This window comes from Staurois parvus, unplaced genomic scaffold (assembly GCF_062004578.1).
Source record: "Staurois parvus isolate SC_StPar_1 unplaced genomic scaffold, SC_StPar_1.0 ptg000207l, whole genome shotgun sequence".
In the NCBI taxonomy this organism is placed as follows: Eukaryota; Metazoa; Chordata; class Amphibia; order Anura; family Ranidae; genus Staurois; species Staurois parvus.
Window position 1 is genome coordinate 446,078 of NW_028318003.1, and position 19,661 is coordinate 465,738.

Genomic DNA, 19,661 nt, shown 5'->3' on the forward strand with positions numbered 1-19,661 from the left:
ACTCTCCTTGCCACTACTTCTTCGCCTGGCTGCTGAAGAGGCGGATGTCTCCCCCCGTTCCTGACCGCCCTCTGTTAGCTCTTCCTCACTGTACAGTGGGGCTGAGCCCACAGCATGCGATACTTCGCTTGGTGAGGGAACACCAAAGGACAGGGGCAGGTAGAGGACACGTGATTTCAGTGGGCTTGCTCCCGGGCCATGCCAACTAACGGTTGTGTCTGACGTACCCACCGACTGTTGGCTGTAGGTGTCAGAGGTGACCTGGGAAGAGGAAGATGACCGAGCCAACCAATCGATGACGGCAGGGTTGTCGGTGGAGACGCGACCGCTGGATGACACCGGGAGCACTGGCCTCTGGCTGCGACTAGTGCTGCCTCGACCCCTTCCTCTGCTGCCACGTCTGCTCGCTCCTAAAACATTGCCTCCTCTGCCACTCCTCTGCATGTTGTCTGACATATTCTTTAATTAAACGATTCTGTGTCCCTGAGTAACAATTCTGTGTCTGTCCCTGAGTAACAATTCTGTGTCCCTGAGTAACGTTTCTGTGGCCCTAAGTAACAGTTCTGTGGCCCTCAGTAACAATTCTGTATCCCTCTGTAACAATTCTGTGTCTGTCCCTGAGTAACAATTCTGTGTCTGTCGCTGAGTAACAATTCTGTGTCCCTCAGTAACAATTCTGTGTTCCTCAGTAACAATTCTGTGTCCCTCAGTAACAATTCTGTGTCCCTCAGTAACAATTCTGTGTCTGTCCCTAAGTAACAATTCTGTGGCCCTAAGTAACGTTTCTGTGGCCCTAAGTAACGTTTCTGTGGCCCTAAGTAACGATTCTGTGGCCCTAAGTAACGTTTCTGTGGCCCTAAGTAACGTTTCTGTGGCCCTCAGTAACAATTCTGTGTCTGTCCCTAAGTAACGTTTCTGTGGCCCTAAGTAACGGTTCTGTGGCCCTCAGTAACAATTCTGTGTCCCTCAATAACAATTCTGTGTCTGTCCCTAAGTAACAATTCTGTGGCCCTAAGTAACGTTTCTGTGGCCCTAAGTAACGATTCTGTGGCCCTAAGTAACGTTTCTGTGGCCCTAAGTAACGTTTCTGTGGCCCTCAGTAACAAATCTGTGTCCCTCAAAAACAATTCTGTGTCTGTCCCTAAGTAACAATTCTGTGGCCCTAAGTAACGTTTCTGTGGCCCTAAGTAACGATTCTGTGGCCCTCAGTAACAATTCTGTATCCCTCAGTAACAATTCTGTGTCTGTCAGTGAGTAACAATTCTGTGTCCCTAAGTAACGTTTCTGTGGCCCTAACTAACGATTCTGTGGCCCTAAGTAACGTTTCTGTGGCCCTAAGTAACGTTTCTGTGGCCCTCAGTAACAAATCTCTGTCCCTCAGTAACAATTCTGTGTCTGTCCCTAAGTAACAATTCTGTGGCCCTAAGTAACGTTTCTGTGGCCCTAAGTAACGGTTCTGTGGCCCTCAGTAACAATTCTGTGTCCCTCAATAACAATTCTGTGTCTGTCCCTAAGTAACAATTCTGTGGCCCTAAGTAACGTTTCTGTGGCCCTAAGTAACGTTTCTGTGGCCCTAAGTAACGATTCTGTGGCCCTAAGTAACGTTTCTGTGGCCCTAAGTAACGTTTCTGTGGCCCTCAGTAACAAATCTGTGTCCCTCAGTAACAATTCTGTGTCTGTCCCTAAGTAACAATTCTGTGGCCCTAAGTAACGTTTCTGTGGCCCTAAGTAACGATTCTGTGGCCCTCAGTAACAATTCTGTATCCCTCAGTAACAATTCTGTGTCTGTCCCTGAGTAACAATTCTGTGTCCCTAAGTAACGTTTCTGTGGCCCTAAGTAACGTTTCTGTGGCCCTAAGTAACGATTCTGTGGCCCTAACTAACGTTTCTGTGTCCCTAAGTAACGTTTCTGTGTCCCTAACTCTCTCCCTGAATACAGCCAGGTCTGCCTCTGTTGAATGACTGGAGGCAAATGGAGAATTCTAAAATGGCCGCCATTTATAGCTCGACCATTACACTGTGCTGGCTGGCTGGCTGCTGATTGGCTAATGCGATCACATGTCATGAATGAATGCATTATGGGTCAGCGCGCCTTGTCTGCGCGCCTTCCCAGACATCCCCGCTCCGTCGCCGCACATGTCACCGCCATTTTAGGAAAAATTTCGATTCGCGCATCCGAAGTCTGCTTATTTTCGGATTCGACGCGAATCGAAATTTTCCTAATATTCGAAACGAATTCCACTTCGCCTACTTCGATTCGCTCATCTCTAATTGTGATTGAATTGTTTCCATACAAGGTAAACGAGATCATTTAAAGACTAAGCAGTTAAGTTACTCTTTTCTAGATTCTGCCATTTCCCAAGGTTCTTTATATCAGCAACTCCTTCGGTTACTGCAACCTTTATGTCCATTTTAGTACCACCTTTGTTACCTGGAAATTGTAGAAATGTAGCATTATTTAGAACCTTTTAGTGTATAAGACAATCCATATACAGCACAGGTATTTGCCTATGGTTCTCTTTTCTGAGAGTATCAGTTATCCTGCAAATTTGGGGGACAATATATCTGCAAGGGAATGGCAGTCACTGGGCAGTATGTGGGGTTTAGACCTCTTACTGATGGGAGAGAGTTTCTATAGGTGGTCTCATGGTTTACCTGCTAAAGTGAAATGTCTTTTCACATCTTTGTAAATGTTAACTATTATTTACATCTAAGCATGTTGATCTATACTGATATTGTTACAGAGAGCCACCCTTACTTTCTGCCCTGTTGACAATGGTTTCAGAACACAGGATATGAAGAGAAATCTATTTTATTAAATTACACATTCAGATAAAGCGTCAAAGGCTTCAAAAACTTTAACTGAATGTGTCATTTAATAATAGTAATAATAATAATAATAATAAAAACTACTGCTGGACTGTATTTCATGCTTCTTGTATTTTCTTTCTCTGATTTGAGACCTGAGCCAAACCACTGCTGGTATTCTTTTGTCTTGAAATTACATCATATACCTGACTGAAGTTCCAATTTGAAGAATCACATAAAAGAAACAATTCAGCCCCCCATTTGACAAAGGTTCTAACTTTTTTATACTCTTCTAACTACTCTTCTAATAGGAAAGCATTTTAATTTCTGCCTTAGTTGGGGAATCTCTTTAATGGAGCCCTGAAAGGCAATAAAAACATGACAGTGGTTCTAACCCTTCCCTACTCCATCCAAAACTAAGATGATACAAAACATGAATACTGTATATACTGTATGTATTATTAATAATCTGTATATTTAATTATATTATAATATATTTATATATTACTATAATTAAAACCATTGTTATCCTTTAAGTATAAGCTACATTTGTGTAAATTACTAAACAAAAGGTACAGTTTGCTAAACATACAATAGTTGCATAAATTACATTTAGGCTCCATGCACACTAGAGTTTAAAAAACGCTAGAAAAAAATGCTAGATGAAAACTCTGATAATAGCATTTTGTGCAGGCTTGTAGTAGCGTTTTAGTAGTGTTTAAGAGCATTTGCCTTTTTTTTAGCGTTTTTACAATACATGAAGAAACAAAAGCTACAAAAAGCTGTTAGGAGTTTTTTTACTAGCATTTAGAAGTGTTTAGGAGCATTCAGCAATTTTGTCTGCCAGGAAATACTCCCCAAACTTTACTAACACTATTTTTTCTTCTTCTCCTAAATGCTGAAGCTTGAAAAACACTTCTAGCATAAAATAGTGTACATGGACACATAGGAAAACACTATTAGCTTCTAGAAGCAGAAAGAAAAATGCCCATAATAGCTTCTATGAGCTTAAAAACCTGCTAGTGTGTATGGAGTCTTAACATTAGTACTTACGTATTTGGTTTGCAAAAGTCAGTCATGTATGCTATTTAATATATATTTAATACATATAGACTTATAAACATACACTTATTTTGCTAAGACAGCGAGAAATGAAAAAAATAATAAATGGTAATTAAAAAAATACCTGATTTTCCAGCTTGTTTTAGGTTTCCATCAAAGAAAGATCGTTTTCTGCGTTTTAACAGCGATCCCAAACTGCTATCAATGACAATGGGGTCATCTTCAAAATCAGCGCTAACTCCATTAGAAGTTTGAAGTTTCTTGGCTAATATGAAAACAAAAAAATAATGACAAATGGGAACAACAGAGGGGATGAATGAAATTAGACTAGGTTCATAATACATATATTGTATTCTATACTAAGGGAAAAATAACAGAACAGTGAACCAACCCACATCCACCACTGTAATAGTTGATATCTGATCATTTGAACAAATACAGTAATAGGCTCCTTAAGTCTATTAATTATTAGGCTCCTTAAGCCAATTGTACACACAATAAGAATATTAGATGAATGATCATCCGTTTTTTTTTTTTTTTGCATGCTAGTCTCATATTGATAATGAAAAGGTTACTAAAGTTACGAAAATTTTCGTAGGACAGAATAATAATGCGGAAGTGATGTAATATATTGTATTGTATTTGTATTGTATTTTCAGATGAAAACTATACTGATTAAATTAAAATTGTATGATCTGGTGTTGTGCAAGAAAAATGTTCCTGCTTGTCCCTTTGAATTATTTCAGATGAAACCTGTGTACTGCCGATCAGATTATCGTACGATCTTTTCGAAAGCAGTACTTTTTGTATGATTTTCTGATCATTTACTCCTCCTAGGCATGTTGCCTGTAGAAAAACAGATACATTATCATACTATGAAAGCGACTGAAATTGGGCAACTAATGCTGTAGAGATGGTATGGGGCTTTGGTTTTTTTGCACGCTCACTTTTACTCAGTTTCACTTGAAAGACCATCAGTGAGAATTTTTAGTAATCCCACTTAATGTGTATATCCCACTCATAAATTGTTATACATTTTCAGGGTTACTTATTACTGATTTTTATATTTTTCACTTACAATTTTCTTGTCTGTTTTCAGTTCTGATTGCAGATACTCAAAAAACGGTCAAGAACTAAAGATGCTAGCAATTTTACATGAAAGGAAACTAATAACTATGTTAATTGCCAGTTTGATCCTCTTCTATAAGCCCAGGCAAACTATTTGTCACTGTTGTTATGCCCAGGTCTCCATGACATTGGGCTGACACTTCTTCTCTAAGGGAGAGATTACATCTAAATAACAATGCACATACCTCTCCCTGAAAGGAAAGACTGCATTATTATAAACACTACATGTTGTTATCAATGCCAAGTTTACTTTGAAGTAGACTTTCCCCCTTCCACACCCCTAAACATCTCAGCTCTTTAAAAAACAACTTACAAGTGCAGTCAGCCTCCATAACACAGTCTTTAATTTCACCATTGTCACATTCACTGAAAGTGGAAAATAAAAATGTTAAAAAAGGAAATTAAGTTAAAACATAGAGGATACAGAGGTCATGTCGATATTTATCAAATTACATCACCAGGAGGCTACCCCTTTTTTTATATTGAGCTGTGATCCACAAGAGCCGTCAGTTGAGGACGAGCAGTTATCAGGAGGGGATCATGTTGGTGGTGGGTTCCTTTCTTTTGGAGTGTTGGTGGATGTCGGGCATCATTTTTGGCATGGATCTGCTTGATTTTGCATCACTGGATTAGGTTTTTGATGATAGATGCACATTGTAGGCCATAGTATGAGTGATGAGGAACCCCATGCATTGTTTTCATAGTTGGGGATTTAAGGCTAGTAAATAAATAAGGTGTGGATGATGCCGCTGGTTTCTTAGGAAGTGATGGGTGCAGGTACCCACTGCTTCCTTAACAGCCATTGTCAATGAAAGAAGGAAACTCTCATATGCTGTACAGTAGCTGGAGAAAAACCCACTACCATATACAATGTTCAGCTCCTGACAAACAGGCTAAAAGTCCAGGGTTCAGACAAACACCCGCACAATCGACCAAGGGGTCATCTCTACTTCTCAACTAATTTATTATTCACTTCAGTACAGGGCACTTTCACCCCTTCCTGCCCAGGCCAAATTTCAGCTTTCAGCACTGTCGCACTTTGAATGACAATTGCGTGGTCATGCAACACTGCACCCATTTGACATTTTTATAATTTTTTTGAGACAGAAAGAGCTTTCTTTTGTTGGTATTTAATCATCACTGGGTTTGTAATTTTTTTGCTAAACAAACAAAAAAAGGACCAACCATTTAGAAAGAAAACCCTTTTTCTTCATTCCTGTTGTAAAATTTTGCAAATACATAATTTTTCTTCTTGATGTGCACTGAAGAGGCTGCACTGATGGGCACTAATGAGACTCCACTGATGGGAACTAATGAGGTCACATTGATGAGGGGGAACTGATGGGCACTTGGACACTGACGAGGCTGCACTGTGGGCACTGATAAGCTTGATTGATGGGCACTGATGAGGAGGCACTGATATGTTCCACTGATGGGCACTGATTGGCACTGATAAGCTACACTGACAAGCTACACTGATGGGCACTGATGGGGCTGCACTGGTTATCAGGGCACTGATATCAGTGTAAACAAAGTGCTGATAGTCTCGCTGGGTATTGGCTATTTCCTTGTCACACAAACACAGTGTGTGAGGAAAAGGCTGCTGATAACCGGCAAGTCTGTTTACATGTGATCAGCTGTGATTAAGACACAACTGATCACATGATAAAGGGTCTCTGTGATTGGCACTTTACCTCAATCTGTGATCAGCTGTGTCCACAGGGCACAGCGGTGATAGAGTGCACCCGATGAGCATATCCTCTGGGAGGATGACCATAGACACCCTCACAAAACTAGAGAACTGCTCTGTAGCCATCATATGTGGTTAATAAAATGCACCAGGAGCCATTTGGTTTAACAGTATAATTTACACTTATGATGGCTAATAAGCTAGAAACGACTGAATGCAGTTTAAAATAAATGGCTCCAGAATTATTATACTGTATCTATATTATGAAGCAGCAGTTCTGGATTCACATATAGCCCATAGGAATAAAGGAATGATTTTAATGGTTCTGCTCACTATCTTAAATAAAGAATAATGCCTTTTACATTTTTGATTTGTGAATAAAGTGAACAATGCAGCTACCTTCTGTTTAAGGAAGGCTCCGCTGAGCTTCACACTGGTTATAGTTTGGGGTTCCTTTTAGACCACCTTATCATAACTTGGATGGTTATAGTTTCTTTTTAGGAATTTGTGCCCCTATGCTTTCTTGTGGCTGGTCATGAGTACTACAACAAGCAAAATGTAAGAAACTTGAAGTCCGATATCTTCCAGAACATAATCTGAATTCAAAATATATCATAATTCTAAGTTAGGATGCACACATCTCATTTACTAAATTTACTGTATGATTCCCTTTTCATTTAAAAATACCAATTTACAGCTCCACCTGCTGGGGCAATCAGGGATCTTGGCGAGTAAAGTACATTTTAAGGAAGCTTGAAATATAATAGCTGTTGTTCGTCACTTGTATTTTTATATTTTTGCAGCTATGCTGATCCTGATTTCACTACCTCACTGTCCCAGAACAAGTGTAAATGTCACTAAAGATAGTAAAAGCACTGCTTCTATCACAGCCTTCTCACACCAATGTTTAGGTTAGGTTAAAATAGTGGTATGAGAGCTCTGTGAGCTCTTTTGTATGTCTGGATGGACTGACCCTTTTCATAGCATGTCAAAGTTGGTCACAGTATTGCCTATATAATTAATCTCTTTCATAAAAACAGCATGTCTATTAGACAGATTTTAGATTAAATACATTCTTCGTATAAAAAAAAGTTTTTTTATTAAATGATATTACCAGATTTAGATACTTACCAGATCCTGCAGCCATCAGTCACAGTTTCTCCATGGATGATCACCTTCCCATTGTAAAGACAATCTGCAGTTACAAATAAAATGAGATATGTTAATGTTTTATTTAAGCTGAGTATAAGAAAGGTACTCTCAGTGTATACATTCTAAAGAAATAGGGCTGGAGCTTTGATAAAATGCATTAAACTGGTTTACACAAGAAGGCTATACATCTTCTGAAAACGTAATGTGTCATGTATAGATATGATGATATGATTAATATCGGCTACTAATAAGCTCTATTTAAACAATGTGGGAAAACATAAGAAACTATAGCTGGCTTCACTATGAAAAGGTAAAGGGAAAATTTCAGAAAAGACAGAACAAATAATGGTTATACAGTATTTATATAGCATATCACAAAAGGGCATTTTTGTTATAAATAGGATTGAAAAAATAAAACACACAAAAAATTACGTATCAAAGGGATCAGTAGATTCAGTTATAAAGGTAGCTTAGCACATATTAAAATCTTTACTCTAAATCTAATCAGCTAAAGTAGACCTTAACCTGCTGTCTCCCACTTCCAAAACCTTGTTATAGATCAGAAGGGCCACACTTCAAATTAAAGAACCAGAAAAAAGAGCACATCCCTGGATATCTATACATACTGTACCTGCAGCAGCATACATTAACAGTTATTATTGTTGAATCTTAGGAAATGTAACTGGGAAATCTGTTAGGTGTCTGCACTTTATACCTGACAGCACCTTTTTAAGTGACATCTCTTTAACAACTTGCCTACCGGGCACTTATACCCATTTCCTTACCAGGCCAATTTTCTGTGTTCAGCGCTGTCGCACTTTGAATGACAATTGCATGGTCATGCAAAATTGTACCCATATGAAATTTTTATCATTTTTTTCTCGCAAATAGAGCTTTCTTTTGGTGGTATTTACTTGCCGCTGGGGGTTTTATTTTTTGCGCTATAAACAAAAAAAAGCAAAAAAGTTTAAAAAAAAGGTTTCTTTGTTTCTATTATAAAATTTTGCAAACAGGTACTTTTTCTCCTTCACTGATGTGCGTTGATGAGGCAGCACTGATAGGCAGCACTGATGGGCACTGATAGGCAGCACTGATGGCCACTGATAGGCAGCACTGAAGGGCACTGATAGGCAGCACTAATGAGGTGGCACAGATAGGCGGCACTGATAGGTGGAACTGATAGGTGGCACTGATGATGAGTACTGATAGTCGGCACTGACTGGCGGCACTGCTGGGCACTGACTGGCGGCACTGATGGGCACTGACTAGTGCAACTGCTGGGCACTGACTGGCAGCACTGCTGGGCTGCACTGACGGGCACTGGTGGGTGGCACTGATGGGCACAGGTGGGTGGCACAGATGGGCACAGGTGGGTGACACAAGTGGGTGACACTGATGGGCACAGGTGGGTGGCACTAATGGGCACTGGTGGGTGGCACCGTGCCCTGATGATCGGTGCCGATCCCTGCTCTGACAACTGCCGGTTCTCGGCAGTACTTTCCCCACGTTCCGACAGCGTGAGGAAAGTGTAGCCGAGAACCGGCAATTGCATTTCCCTGTGATCAGCGTGTCATTGGACACGGCTGATCACGTGGTAAAACGCCGCTGTGATTGGCCTTTTATCACATCACGTGATCTATACTTACCTAGATCTCCACTTTGTCACCTTTATGGACATTGAATTGTCACTTCCGTGCAATCGATAGTCGTTTATTATTGTCACTTTACTTATTAGTACTATTTGTCACTTTATTGGGACATTGATTTATTATTCCTTTATTTATTGATGATTGCATTATTACCAGTACTTTATCATATCAGCACTATATTTTGCACTTTATTACGCATTTTTTTCTTGAATAATACCAGCATTTCATTAGTGGTATAAGTTCTTTATAGCACTGCACCTATTATATATTACAGTGGTTTTGGAGGTTTTTTGGTTGCCTTTTTGGTGCTATAGCAGTTTGTGTTTTAGCGCTCGCTTTCTTGTTTGTGTTTTACATTGTGCAAAAGGAATGTTTCTTTTTCTGTGTTTAACCAATTTTTATCTGTCATTATATGAGACATATGCTATAGGCATATACATAACACAGACGTAAGCATTGGTTATATGAACTATAGACAGGGATTTGTTGAAACCTTCTCGGGTCTATGCTACCATGGCTCTTGTTGTTTAGGCAGGTGAATGTGCTTGTGTATAAAGCAGTTCTTTTAGCATGACGTGATAAAAGGGATGAAAGAAAGACAAAATAATAGAGTGGAAAGTAGTAGGCAAAAAGGAGAGATAGGGGATGAGAGCTAAAGTCAGCTAGGGCTCAGGGGACCTGAACAGGCATGACCTCCCTCCCTGTAAATTCCTCCTCGATTTTAGTGCTGGCCGCTCAGTAAGCATCTGTGAAAATTAATTAATTTGGTAATTATTTATCCATGCATCGGAAATATATATTTTTATTATATATTTATACTATATTATTCTCTATATTTTTGTGTTTTTACTTGCTAAGTAAATATAGATTTTTGCACATTAATATTAGATATTTATCACTTTGCACCCCTATAAACCTTACTTATAATTGTTGTGCTAAAATGAGACAGATAAATGTGATTGTCTTAAAGCAGACCTTGCAATTAATGTAGCACTCTTCCCCTTTCTTAAATCCTGCATTGTGGAGCCTGTATGTGTGTGCAACAGGGGAAGGGAGGGGGTAGTTAGATAATATACTCATCTGCTCCTGACTTCTGTAGTACAAGGGGTGATGTCACCCTCCTACTGACCAGTTCCCTGGGAGGGATGAGATGCCCAAATCTTGCTGGAAGACACTGCAGCACAGTGCTGGCTCATCTTCTTGTGGGATTTAGGCAACTCAACATTGTCAAAAGAAGGCTTATGCCTAGGCACTATGATGGGAAGCCTGGTAAAGGCAAGCATACCCTACAAGTATTATTAACGCTTTTAGCATGTTGGGGAGGGGGCACCCTAAATAAGCAGATCATGTCACTGAGGTGGAAGATCCAATTTGATTAGTCATCCTGCAGTGATTGGTTAAAGCCTAAGTGTAGCTAAAATTAAAAACAGAAAAATCAGTACAAGGGATTTCATTTCTCTTCTTTTAGTTGAAATCCTTACCTGTCCCTGCAAACCCTAAAACAGGATCTAAGAGTGGAGGACCAGAGGATGATAGATAACTCCATCCCCTCCATTCATAGATCCTGTTTAATTCATATACTGTATATATTATATTTCAAGGTTTATCATTTATTTGGCTTTTTTATTTATTTTTTCTATTTAGTCAGTAAATATGAAATACTACTATACTGCATATCAATATTTAGCATTTATCACTTGCAGCAAGCAGGTGGTACATTCCAGACAATTCTATAACTGTTCAATCTTACTGTTGCCCTTTGAACTGCCTGTAAAACCTTTGGTGTCAATTATTTTATTAAAAATCCCCACAAAAATACTCTGCAAATAAAATGTCCAGGAAACATCAAATTAAATATTTAAAACATGTTTTAATTCAATTAAATTTGGTTTAATTGTAAAAAAAATAATAAGCAAAAAGATACATTTATAAACATGTAAACATTAAAATAAACTTATTTTAAAGCAATTAAAAGCCATTGTAGTTTGCCTTTAGGCACTGTGCAATTTTATATTGTGTCTGTGATTTCGTCTTTGTATATGTCAGAAACAAATTTAGTACAGTTCCTCCCTATACATATTTGCTGAATCACTTTTAGTGCAATTTATTGAACAACGTCAAAGGTCTTCCCAGCTTTTAAGAGAGCTGGAAATGCAATGACAATAAAAAAAAATTGAGTTAGGTCCTTCACCTAAAAATATGAATGGTACAATAAATAGTGCTATTTACTTAAGACTCAAAGCTGACAGGAATACCCCACCCTCTACCTAGTTCTTTATAGCAGAAAATCCCTGTTGTTTTATGTGAAATGCTTCTCAATATACATGTGTCTTGTTCATAGCAACATGGCAAACACTTGAAGTTGTTTTGTTAAGAAAGCAGAGTTACTTATTAACCTGCAAAAGGTGACATCAATACACTAAAACTAAAGAAACGTGGGACTCATTTCAAAATATGTAATTTAAGTTCCTGCTGAATAGGTTCATCAGTTATATAGTCATAAATAAATAATATATGGGGGTATCTGAGAGATAATCGATGGTTTCTTCTGACTGATAATATATTCACTTAACCATAAAAAAATAACATACATGTCTATACTTACCTGCTGTGTGCAGTGGTTTTGCACAGAGCAGCCCAGATTCTGCTCTTTTTGGGTCTCCTGCCAACGCTCCTGGCGCCCCTGGTGCCTCCCTCCTGTCAGGTGCCCCCACAGCAAGCAGCTGCTACCTGAGCATGTGCACCCCCCAGCTGCAGCTCTATACGTCCATTCATACACGGAGCCAGCTCTGCCCCATCTATCTTCTGATTGGCTTACTGGCTGTGATTGACAGCAGTGGGACCCAATGGCTTCCACTGCTGTCTCAGTCAATGAGGAGAGGGAGTCCCGGAATAACCAAGACTCCGATGCACAATGCTGGATCTAGAGGGGGCTTAGGTGAGTATCAGGAGGGCTGGGGGGGGGGGGTCCTGCACACAGAAGATGTTTTACCTTCATGTATAGAATGCATTAAGGTAAAAAAACCTTTAGCCTTTACAACCACTTTAATAATGGATAAATGAGGAACTTCACAGACAATAATTTAACAGTGTTTTCAATTTTGGTTAGTTTTATATACTTCTTTGTGAGTATAGGGGGCCCCTAAAAACACCTCATTGTTTTAAACAACACACTAGGCACTGTGTAAGTTGTATGGGAGAAGATCTGTGTCCAATATTATCAGTTCAGCTACTGAAAAAGTCTATGAGAAAAAACAAGTAGGGAGAAGTTTGAACGAGGTGATATCATCAGGCATTTTGGAAGCCGCACACATGCACAGTATCTTCCGAGGACCTCAGCTCTGAGCTCAATTACATAGATTACAGTTATTGACTCTGGAGACAAGTGGCAAGAAAGTGGATATGATTACAATATACAAATGCAGTATATCAAAGGTGACTTTAGTAACTGTGAAAAAATGTTTAGGGTCTCTGAAGAAGACTCCTGGACACTATTTCAGGTTAGAAAAACCTTAGCTTATGGAATGGGTTATTTACTGTTAGAGTAGTAAAAATGCGTATTCTCTTGCCCTGGAAAATGACTGAGAGTGTCGACAGCTTAAAAAAAATGTGGATTTTTTTCTCCAGGAAGCAGAATATTCAGGGAGTTGTTAGAGAATAAAAATCACACACATATAGGTTGAACTGGATTCACCTGTGTTTTTTTGCAACCTTATAAGCTTTTTAACTCTGTAACCTCTGGGGTGCTCTGGCACATTATTGAATCCAGTTTACAGATATCTTGTGGAATTAAATCTGTTGTGAAGCACTTTATTGATAATATCTTTAAAGAAAATATTTTCTTCAGATAACACCTGTTGTTTTTTAAGGACATGAATGTGTTTTTATGCCCAGTTTATTATTAAACAGTTCTCTGGTATGAAGAAAGTAAGTTGGGTGCTATTATGTCTGCATACATCTTAAAAACATAAATACTTACATATGCAGTTGTATGTTTATGTAAGGATCTTCTACAGAACAACCATTTGGCAATCATATCTTCTGCCAGGTTATGTTTAGGGAAGCTTTTTAAGTGCAGTGTGGAAAAGTTAGCACTTTTGTCAGTTTTCTTGAAGGGCCCATTCATTCTGATGTGTTAAGGTAATGCAAAGTAAAATTCTACCCCTAAAAATTACCAGTACTTGTGAAGTGTGAATGGCACTCTAATGCACCTTTCCGGCACACCTCAGTACTGTATTTAAATACTTCACAATGCAAAGATATGGGCTGTCTTTGTATTGTGGTGTCTTAAGTTGAAAAAAGTACAGCTCTAATTTTTGTTGGTATTGAGATGCGCTGCTAGCCAATTCAAAATGAATGCACAGCTTATACTCAGCACATCTAAACGCAAAAGAACATGGTTCACGAAGGTTCCATGTGTTAACACAACTCCTAGTGTAAATGGGCACTACTGTTGGATATGTCCCAATTGCAGAGGAAGTCTCCTTACTGGGAACACAATCCAAATAGGTTCTATGCCTGATTCACTTTATTGAAAGCTAGAAAAAATGTTTTGGTTGGAGTGTCACCATACTTTAGGAACTGGGCTTCTCAATAGCTATGCTATAAATGAACAGCTCCAGTCTCAGAAAAAAACATTGGATATGGATAAGAGAGAGCAGCACAAATCCTATTGAAGGAATTTAAGGCTATTGTGATCTGTACAGCAGAGAAAGAGTCTAACTGTACATGGTATTGTGTATCATTGTTATCTGCAAGCACCTGTTACTGCTATTCAGCCTGGGAGGCCTTTTCTAGCTTTAGGGTGTGATTAGAGCTGTCATGTTTGCATCTCTGGATCAGATATTGATACAGTCTGAGCAATAAAAAAGTACTTAGGAAATGTTATAAAGGAAACTTGGCTGCTAATCTTTAACAGATAAAGTACTATATTTTACAGAATTATTTTGTTAAAAGCTGTTTTAACAATTATGGCAAATCCCAGTAGTGCACATTTATAGACAACGTGAAAAGTTCTGAGCAGGAAGTAAAGTTTAAATCACACAGAGAAAATGTAGGGAAAGCCATTTGCCTGCCTTCTGTTAATTACCTGGCTGTAATGCCATTAACCTGTTTTTGCAGATTCCATTTACCCACCATGCTCACCACCAAGCCATGTCAAACAATGGTGAAGGGAGTGGTGCAACAGCGATGCCCATATGTACTACTCCAGATAGAAGCTGGCAACCTACCTCCACTGCAATAGTAATCAACATGTCAGGATTCTTGTTGCAACAATTACCCAAATACACAGAGCCAGGTCAAGACTTTAGTGAGATTGGGTGGCCTGATCTGATCATATGGTATCCCACCCTCTCAGCAGGCAAAACTTGGCATTGAAGTCCAGTGGAAGACCAGGAATCCCTTGACAAGATAATGAACTGCTTAGTCAAGTGGGCTAGGTTAGGGCCCACTTTAAAGCAGAGAGTGGAAGAATCCAGTCCATTAAATACCCTGGAACTGCAAGACACACCAGCAGAAAGACACTGTAGTGAAAGGGGCCAAGTAGGACAACCTGATTTGGATGCTATATACGGATGGCTGAATAATCATGTTGTAAATGGACTGCTGTCCAACAAGGTCAGAGAAAGCATGAAAGATAAAGTTAGAGGCAATCCCAATTTGAAGTCCTACAAACTGTTATAAGTTGCCATTTCGTTTCAGAAATAGAGATGCTGTTATTGCCATCATAGAGGGGAAATCAATAGATCCACTCAAGGAAGATAAGTTCCTCAGCTACAGTCAGAACCTAATGGCATGCAGCTATTCTGGAGAACCCAGCTATCACGTTGAGCTCATTCCCAATTGCTATCAAAAGTACTCCTGTTCCTGTTGGGTGGTCTCGAGTTACTGGTCCTGGGACCCCTCCAGAGCTACGCTGAACTTTACTGAGCAAGAGGCCGTTCATGATGATAATTATAAGCAGCTGTTTTTGTTCTGAACTGTTTTGATCAATTAGTCATTTTCAACTAGAGTCTCTGTTGTTACTGTGTCTTACAGTGACTATGCTATGGAGGCATATGTTACCCGGAAACATTGCTATAAAGAAACCATTTGGCACTGCATGCTGCATGCTCTGCTTTATTGCAATGAGTATTTTTATTTTTTGTATGACGGAACAATAAAACAAATTTACATGAGTAGGTGGCTGGAGTGTGCCATGTCTTTCCCTTGTTGCGAGCTTATGGGGGGGCTCAGTTTATGATTATTGTACACAGGTCCACAGAAAATGTCTCTAAAATAGCACTAGTGTGAACGGAGCCCTAAGACCTAATTCATTCTACATTCTAGGAAAAATGGAATTCCTAATATTTCACTGTGAAAGAACTAGATTTATCAACACTTTATACACTTTAAGTAACATTTACATTTATGCTGTTAAAATGGACAAATTGTTGTGCTAGATGCATAAACTATAGTCCTGCAAAGTTACAAAACATTTTTTCACAAAGTGCAGTAATTGCAGCAACTGGTAAGATAGCAGGTGAAAAAATTCACCACAGTATTAAAGTTATTGTAAAGGCTCAAGGTTTTTTACCTTCATGCATTCTATCATCAGGATCAGAGCGAGCTCAGGTAAGGATTGGGGGGGGCTGGGGGGGTAGCTGCACACAGAAGGTTTTTTACCTTCATGCATAGAATACATGAAGGTAAAAACCCTTGAGCTTTTAGAACCACTTTAATTTAGCATGTAGTGGGGAAGTGTTAGGGCCACTATCATTTTTCAATTTCCATCTGTCTCCCTAGTCAGGAGTCTCTTTCCAACGTTGGCGCAAACCAAAATGAAAATATATAGTACAGCAAGAAAGAATAAAGCTGGCCATACATGGATTGAAATTCAGCCAGTTCAGCAGGGACTGGCAGAGTTTTGATCCATGTATGACCTTAGATTGTACGCCCCTTGAGGGTTAGGGACTGATGTGAATGTACAATATATATGTAAAGCGCTGCGTAAAATTGACAGCGCTATACAAGTACCTGTAATAAATAAATAATGCATGGCCACTGTGGTTGAAAAGAAATCAAAATTCTGAGCGATTTCTGCTCAACCGCCCTGTTAGAAAATTTCTCCTAGATCAGTGCCACAGGTTATAGACTGCAGTGGTAATCTGTGTATTCTGATAGATAATATAATAAAAAACTGATTAATCTATGGCCAGCCTTAGAACTTCTCACAATGCTTCTATTGCTGTTGTCCTGTCCTCATGAAGACCGCTTCCCCCATTTGTTGTATGGGCATCACAGGGTCAGGAATTGAGGAAATATTTCCCTAATGGGTTCATAGATAGAAATAAAACCCTGACAGAAATTTGAATTCATCCCTGTTCAATCTAAAATAAAAAATAAAAAAACTGGCTGCAGCACAAGAGAAAATGTAACCCATTTACTCTCAAACTATATATTTTTGTAAACTACAAAAAAGAAAAACAGAAATAAATTTACTATTGTGCTTAACATGTGCAAAAGACACACAATGAGAATCTAGCAGGAAGAAATACTTAACCTTTGTCTATATGAAATCTCCATACAGGCTCAGCATTTAACTTCATGAAAACATAAACTGATATTCTAAGAATGAGTGACAACGTGAGACAAAACTAGATGCTTAGTGAAGACCGGTTTCTCTGCAGTTTATTGTTTGTAGAACAGGTCAACATGCTAACACAACACAGTTCTTTTGTAGAGAATGCAGTTTTTTTTATGGTGAGCCATATAACTATAATATTACACTATATAAAGTTCAGTTTTATCATGTACTGCACCAGAAAGCTCTCACAAAGTTGTAGATCTGGTCACCCTTCCCATACTGACTTTCATTTTTACTCTTCTATCACCAAACTAAACAGATCAGTTGTTGAGATCTAATCCTTTGTTTAATTCCATGGCTAGAGGGGAAAACAGTTTCGTAAGTACCTTAGTGCTATTATAATAACTAAGACCTAAAGTAACATATTTTATCAATTATTTTTAGTAGGATAAGCACCAAATGTATTTTTGCTTTGTGTGATTTAAACAATAAACTTGAGATAAGCCTAATCTGTTAAGAAGTTTGATTTGTTCATTTGTATCTTTATCTGTCAAAAAATTATTTAAATTTACCTATTTTACATGCTATTGCTCTTGTGATGTAGTATGTGTTCTTTGTTATCAAAAAATCCCAAGAAATCAATTTATACCTTAGTTCGTACTGATTTCCTTTACTTACGAGAAAATAACTAAACTCCTATAGGTTAAACTGAATATTTGTATTTTATACAATCTGTCTGAGTTGCCTACAATAGCCAGTCAGAATAAGACTTTCAGATTTAATCAATATTCATCTAACACCTGTATCAGATTGGTTTTTGTGGGCAAAACAAACAGCTCTCTAAACTTTTCAGAATGAGACTAGTTTTGATTCATTTAAACTATCATCTTTAAAATAGAAACATTCATTAAAGAGATACTGGGGGAGATTTATTAAAAATGGACTCAGAATCTGTTGCAGCTGTGCATGGCAGCCAATCAGCTTCCAACGTCAGCTTGTTCAATTAACCTTTGACAATAAAACGTGGAAGCTGATTGGTTTCGAGGCAGAGCTGGACCAGATTTTGCACGCTCCAGTTTTCTCTGTTGATTTACATTTTACTTTAACCAAATTGCATCTGACAGTACATAGGAATAAGTTACACATTTTAGAAATGTTGAGTATTTCCATTAACTAGTACTGAACCTTAGATTTTATGTCAATGTTGCACATCACTATGGGTTCTTCTTTTCATTTGTATGCTCCGTGGAAGACAAAGAATGTTATTAAATCAGATAATTGTTATATAGAGGCTTTTCAGTCAAACAGCTTGCCCATATAGAAGAGCACAACAAGATCTTGGGTATCCAATGCACAGTGAACCATTTAATCAAACTTGGTTAAGAATCAATGATTAGAAAAAACTTAAATATAAAAATATATATATATATTTACCCTTTTCTTCTGTAGATGCTGCATTGAGAAAACAAAGAGCAGAGAGAACTAGAATAGGGAGGACACCCATGGTGTCAGCTCCACTACTTCTGCTGCTTCCACTGTAGACTATTGCAAATGAGCTGTCATCACTGTCACCAAACTAGAACTGGTTGTGAAAGCTGGAAGAATGTGGGGCTGCAATACTGTCACTTCTTTTTATAGGGTGGACTACTGGAATGGGGGAGGAGGAATTTGACAGGTAAGACAGGTTCCTCCACCACAATGACAGCTCTAAGCACTGCAAAAAATACTGCACTTGCTTATATAAATGTTCCACTCATTACGATCTTTTCATGTGTTACATTTTTGTCTTTTTTTTTATATTCTGATTTCTGACAATTGTGTTTATAACTTAATTTCCAATTTGAAATGGATAGTCCACTTGCAGGCTGTTAAAAAAACGTACTGAATTTACTAAGAAATCCCCCTTTAAATAGCACTCATCATACACTCTACCCAAACTACAACTTGGACAAATTGTATTATTGTGCATGAGTGCACAATTTTTACATTCTGTATATACCATAGTTTGTGGACTATAATTTTCCTAACAACTAAATAACAAACACTGATTTTGGTTATTTTGTAGCAAAATACATTTTGGCTTAAATCCGTGAAATCCGTGCAAAAAGATTAGTTATTTGCAAAATTTTATAACAGAAATGAAGACAAACACATTATTTTAAAGGGGAATTATTTTAACAATTGAAAAGATTGTTGAATTAACAGGAAACCATACATATTGTTTAGTATTTTTTTTAAGTTTTCCTGTGTTGCACTAGTGATCTCAAATCAGTCCAATTATAGATTTTTTAAACAGTAAAGTAGACACAATTGCAGCAATTCCCCTAGATGGGGTCTCTACTCATGGGATTTTCATGTTGGGGCTCTCATGCACAGTGTGCTACCTGTCTTGTCCAGGACAGGCATGGTGGATTTTTTTTCCAGATGGCCCCACTAGACCACCAGGGAATACATGGAACACTTTTCAGCCACTCACTGACTACTAAATATGGGGAAGGGGGTTATTGTTCCAGCTAGCCACTGACCACCAATACGGAGGAGAACAGTAATTGTTCCAGCTAGACAATTGCCAACAATGCTTGGGGGGGGAACTTATTGTTCCAGC

The 19,661-nt window shown here is 38.4% G+C and overlaps 1 protein-coding gene across 1 annotated transcript in view; it reads right to left on the reverse strand.

The window, feature by feature from the left end:
* Nucleotides 1–18,644, reverse strand: part of LOC149461208 (uncharacterized) — a 329,662-nt gene extending 311,018 nt beyond the window's left edge. Inside the window, exons 1-4 of the mRNA XM_089678641.1 lie at nt 18,491–18,644; nt 7,820–7,883; nt 5,312–5,364; nt 3,995–4,135 (exon numbers count right to left, since the gene is read on the reverse strand). Coding sequence (XP_089534767.1) covers nt 3,995–4,135; nt 5,312–5,364; nt 7,820–7,883; nt 18,491–18,560 — 328 coding nt within the window. The 5' untranslated portion in view covers nt 18,561–18,644. The remainder of the gene's footprint in view (nt 1–3,994; nt 4,136–5,311; nt 5,365–7,819; nt 7,884–18,490) is intronic.
* Between the last annotated feature and the right edge of the window lie 1,017 nt (nt 18,645–19,661).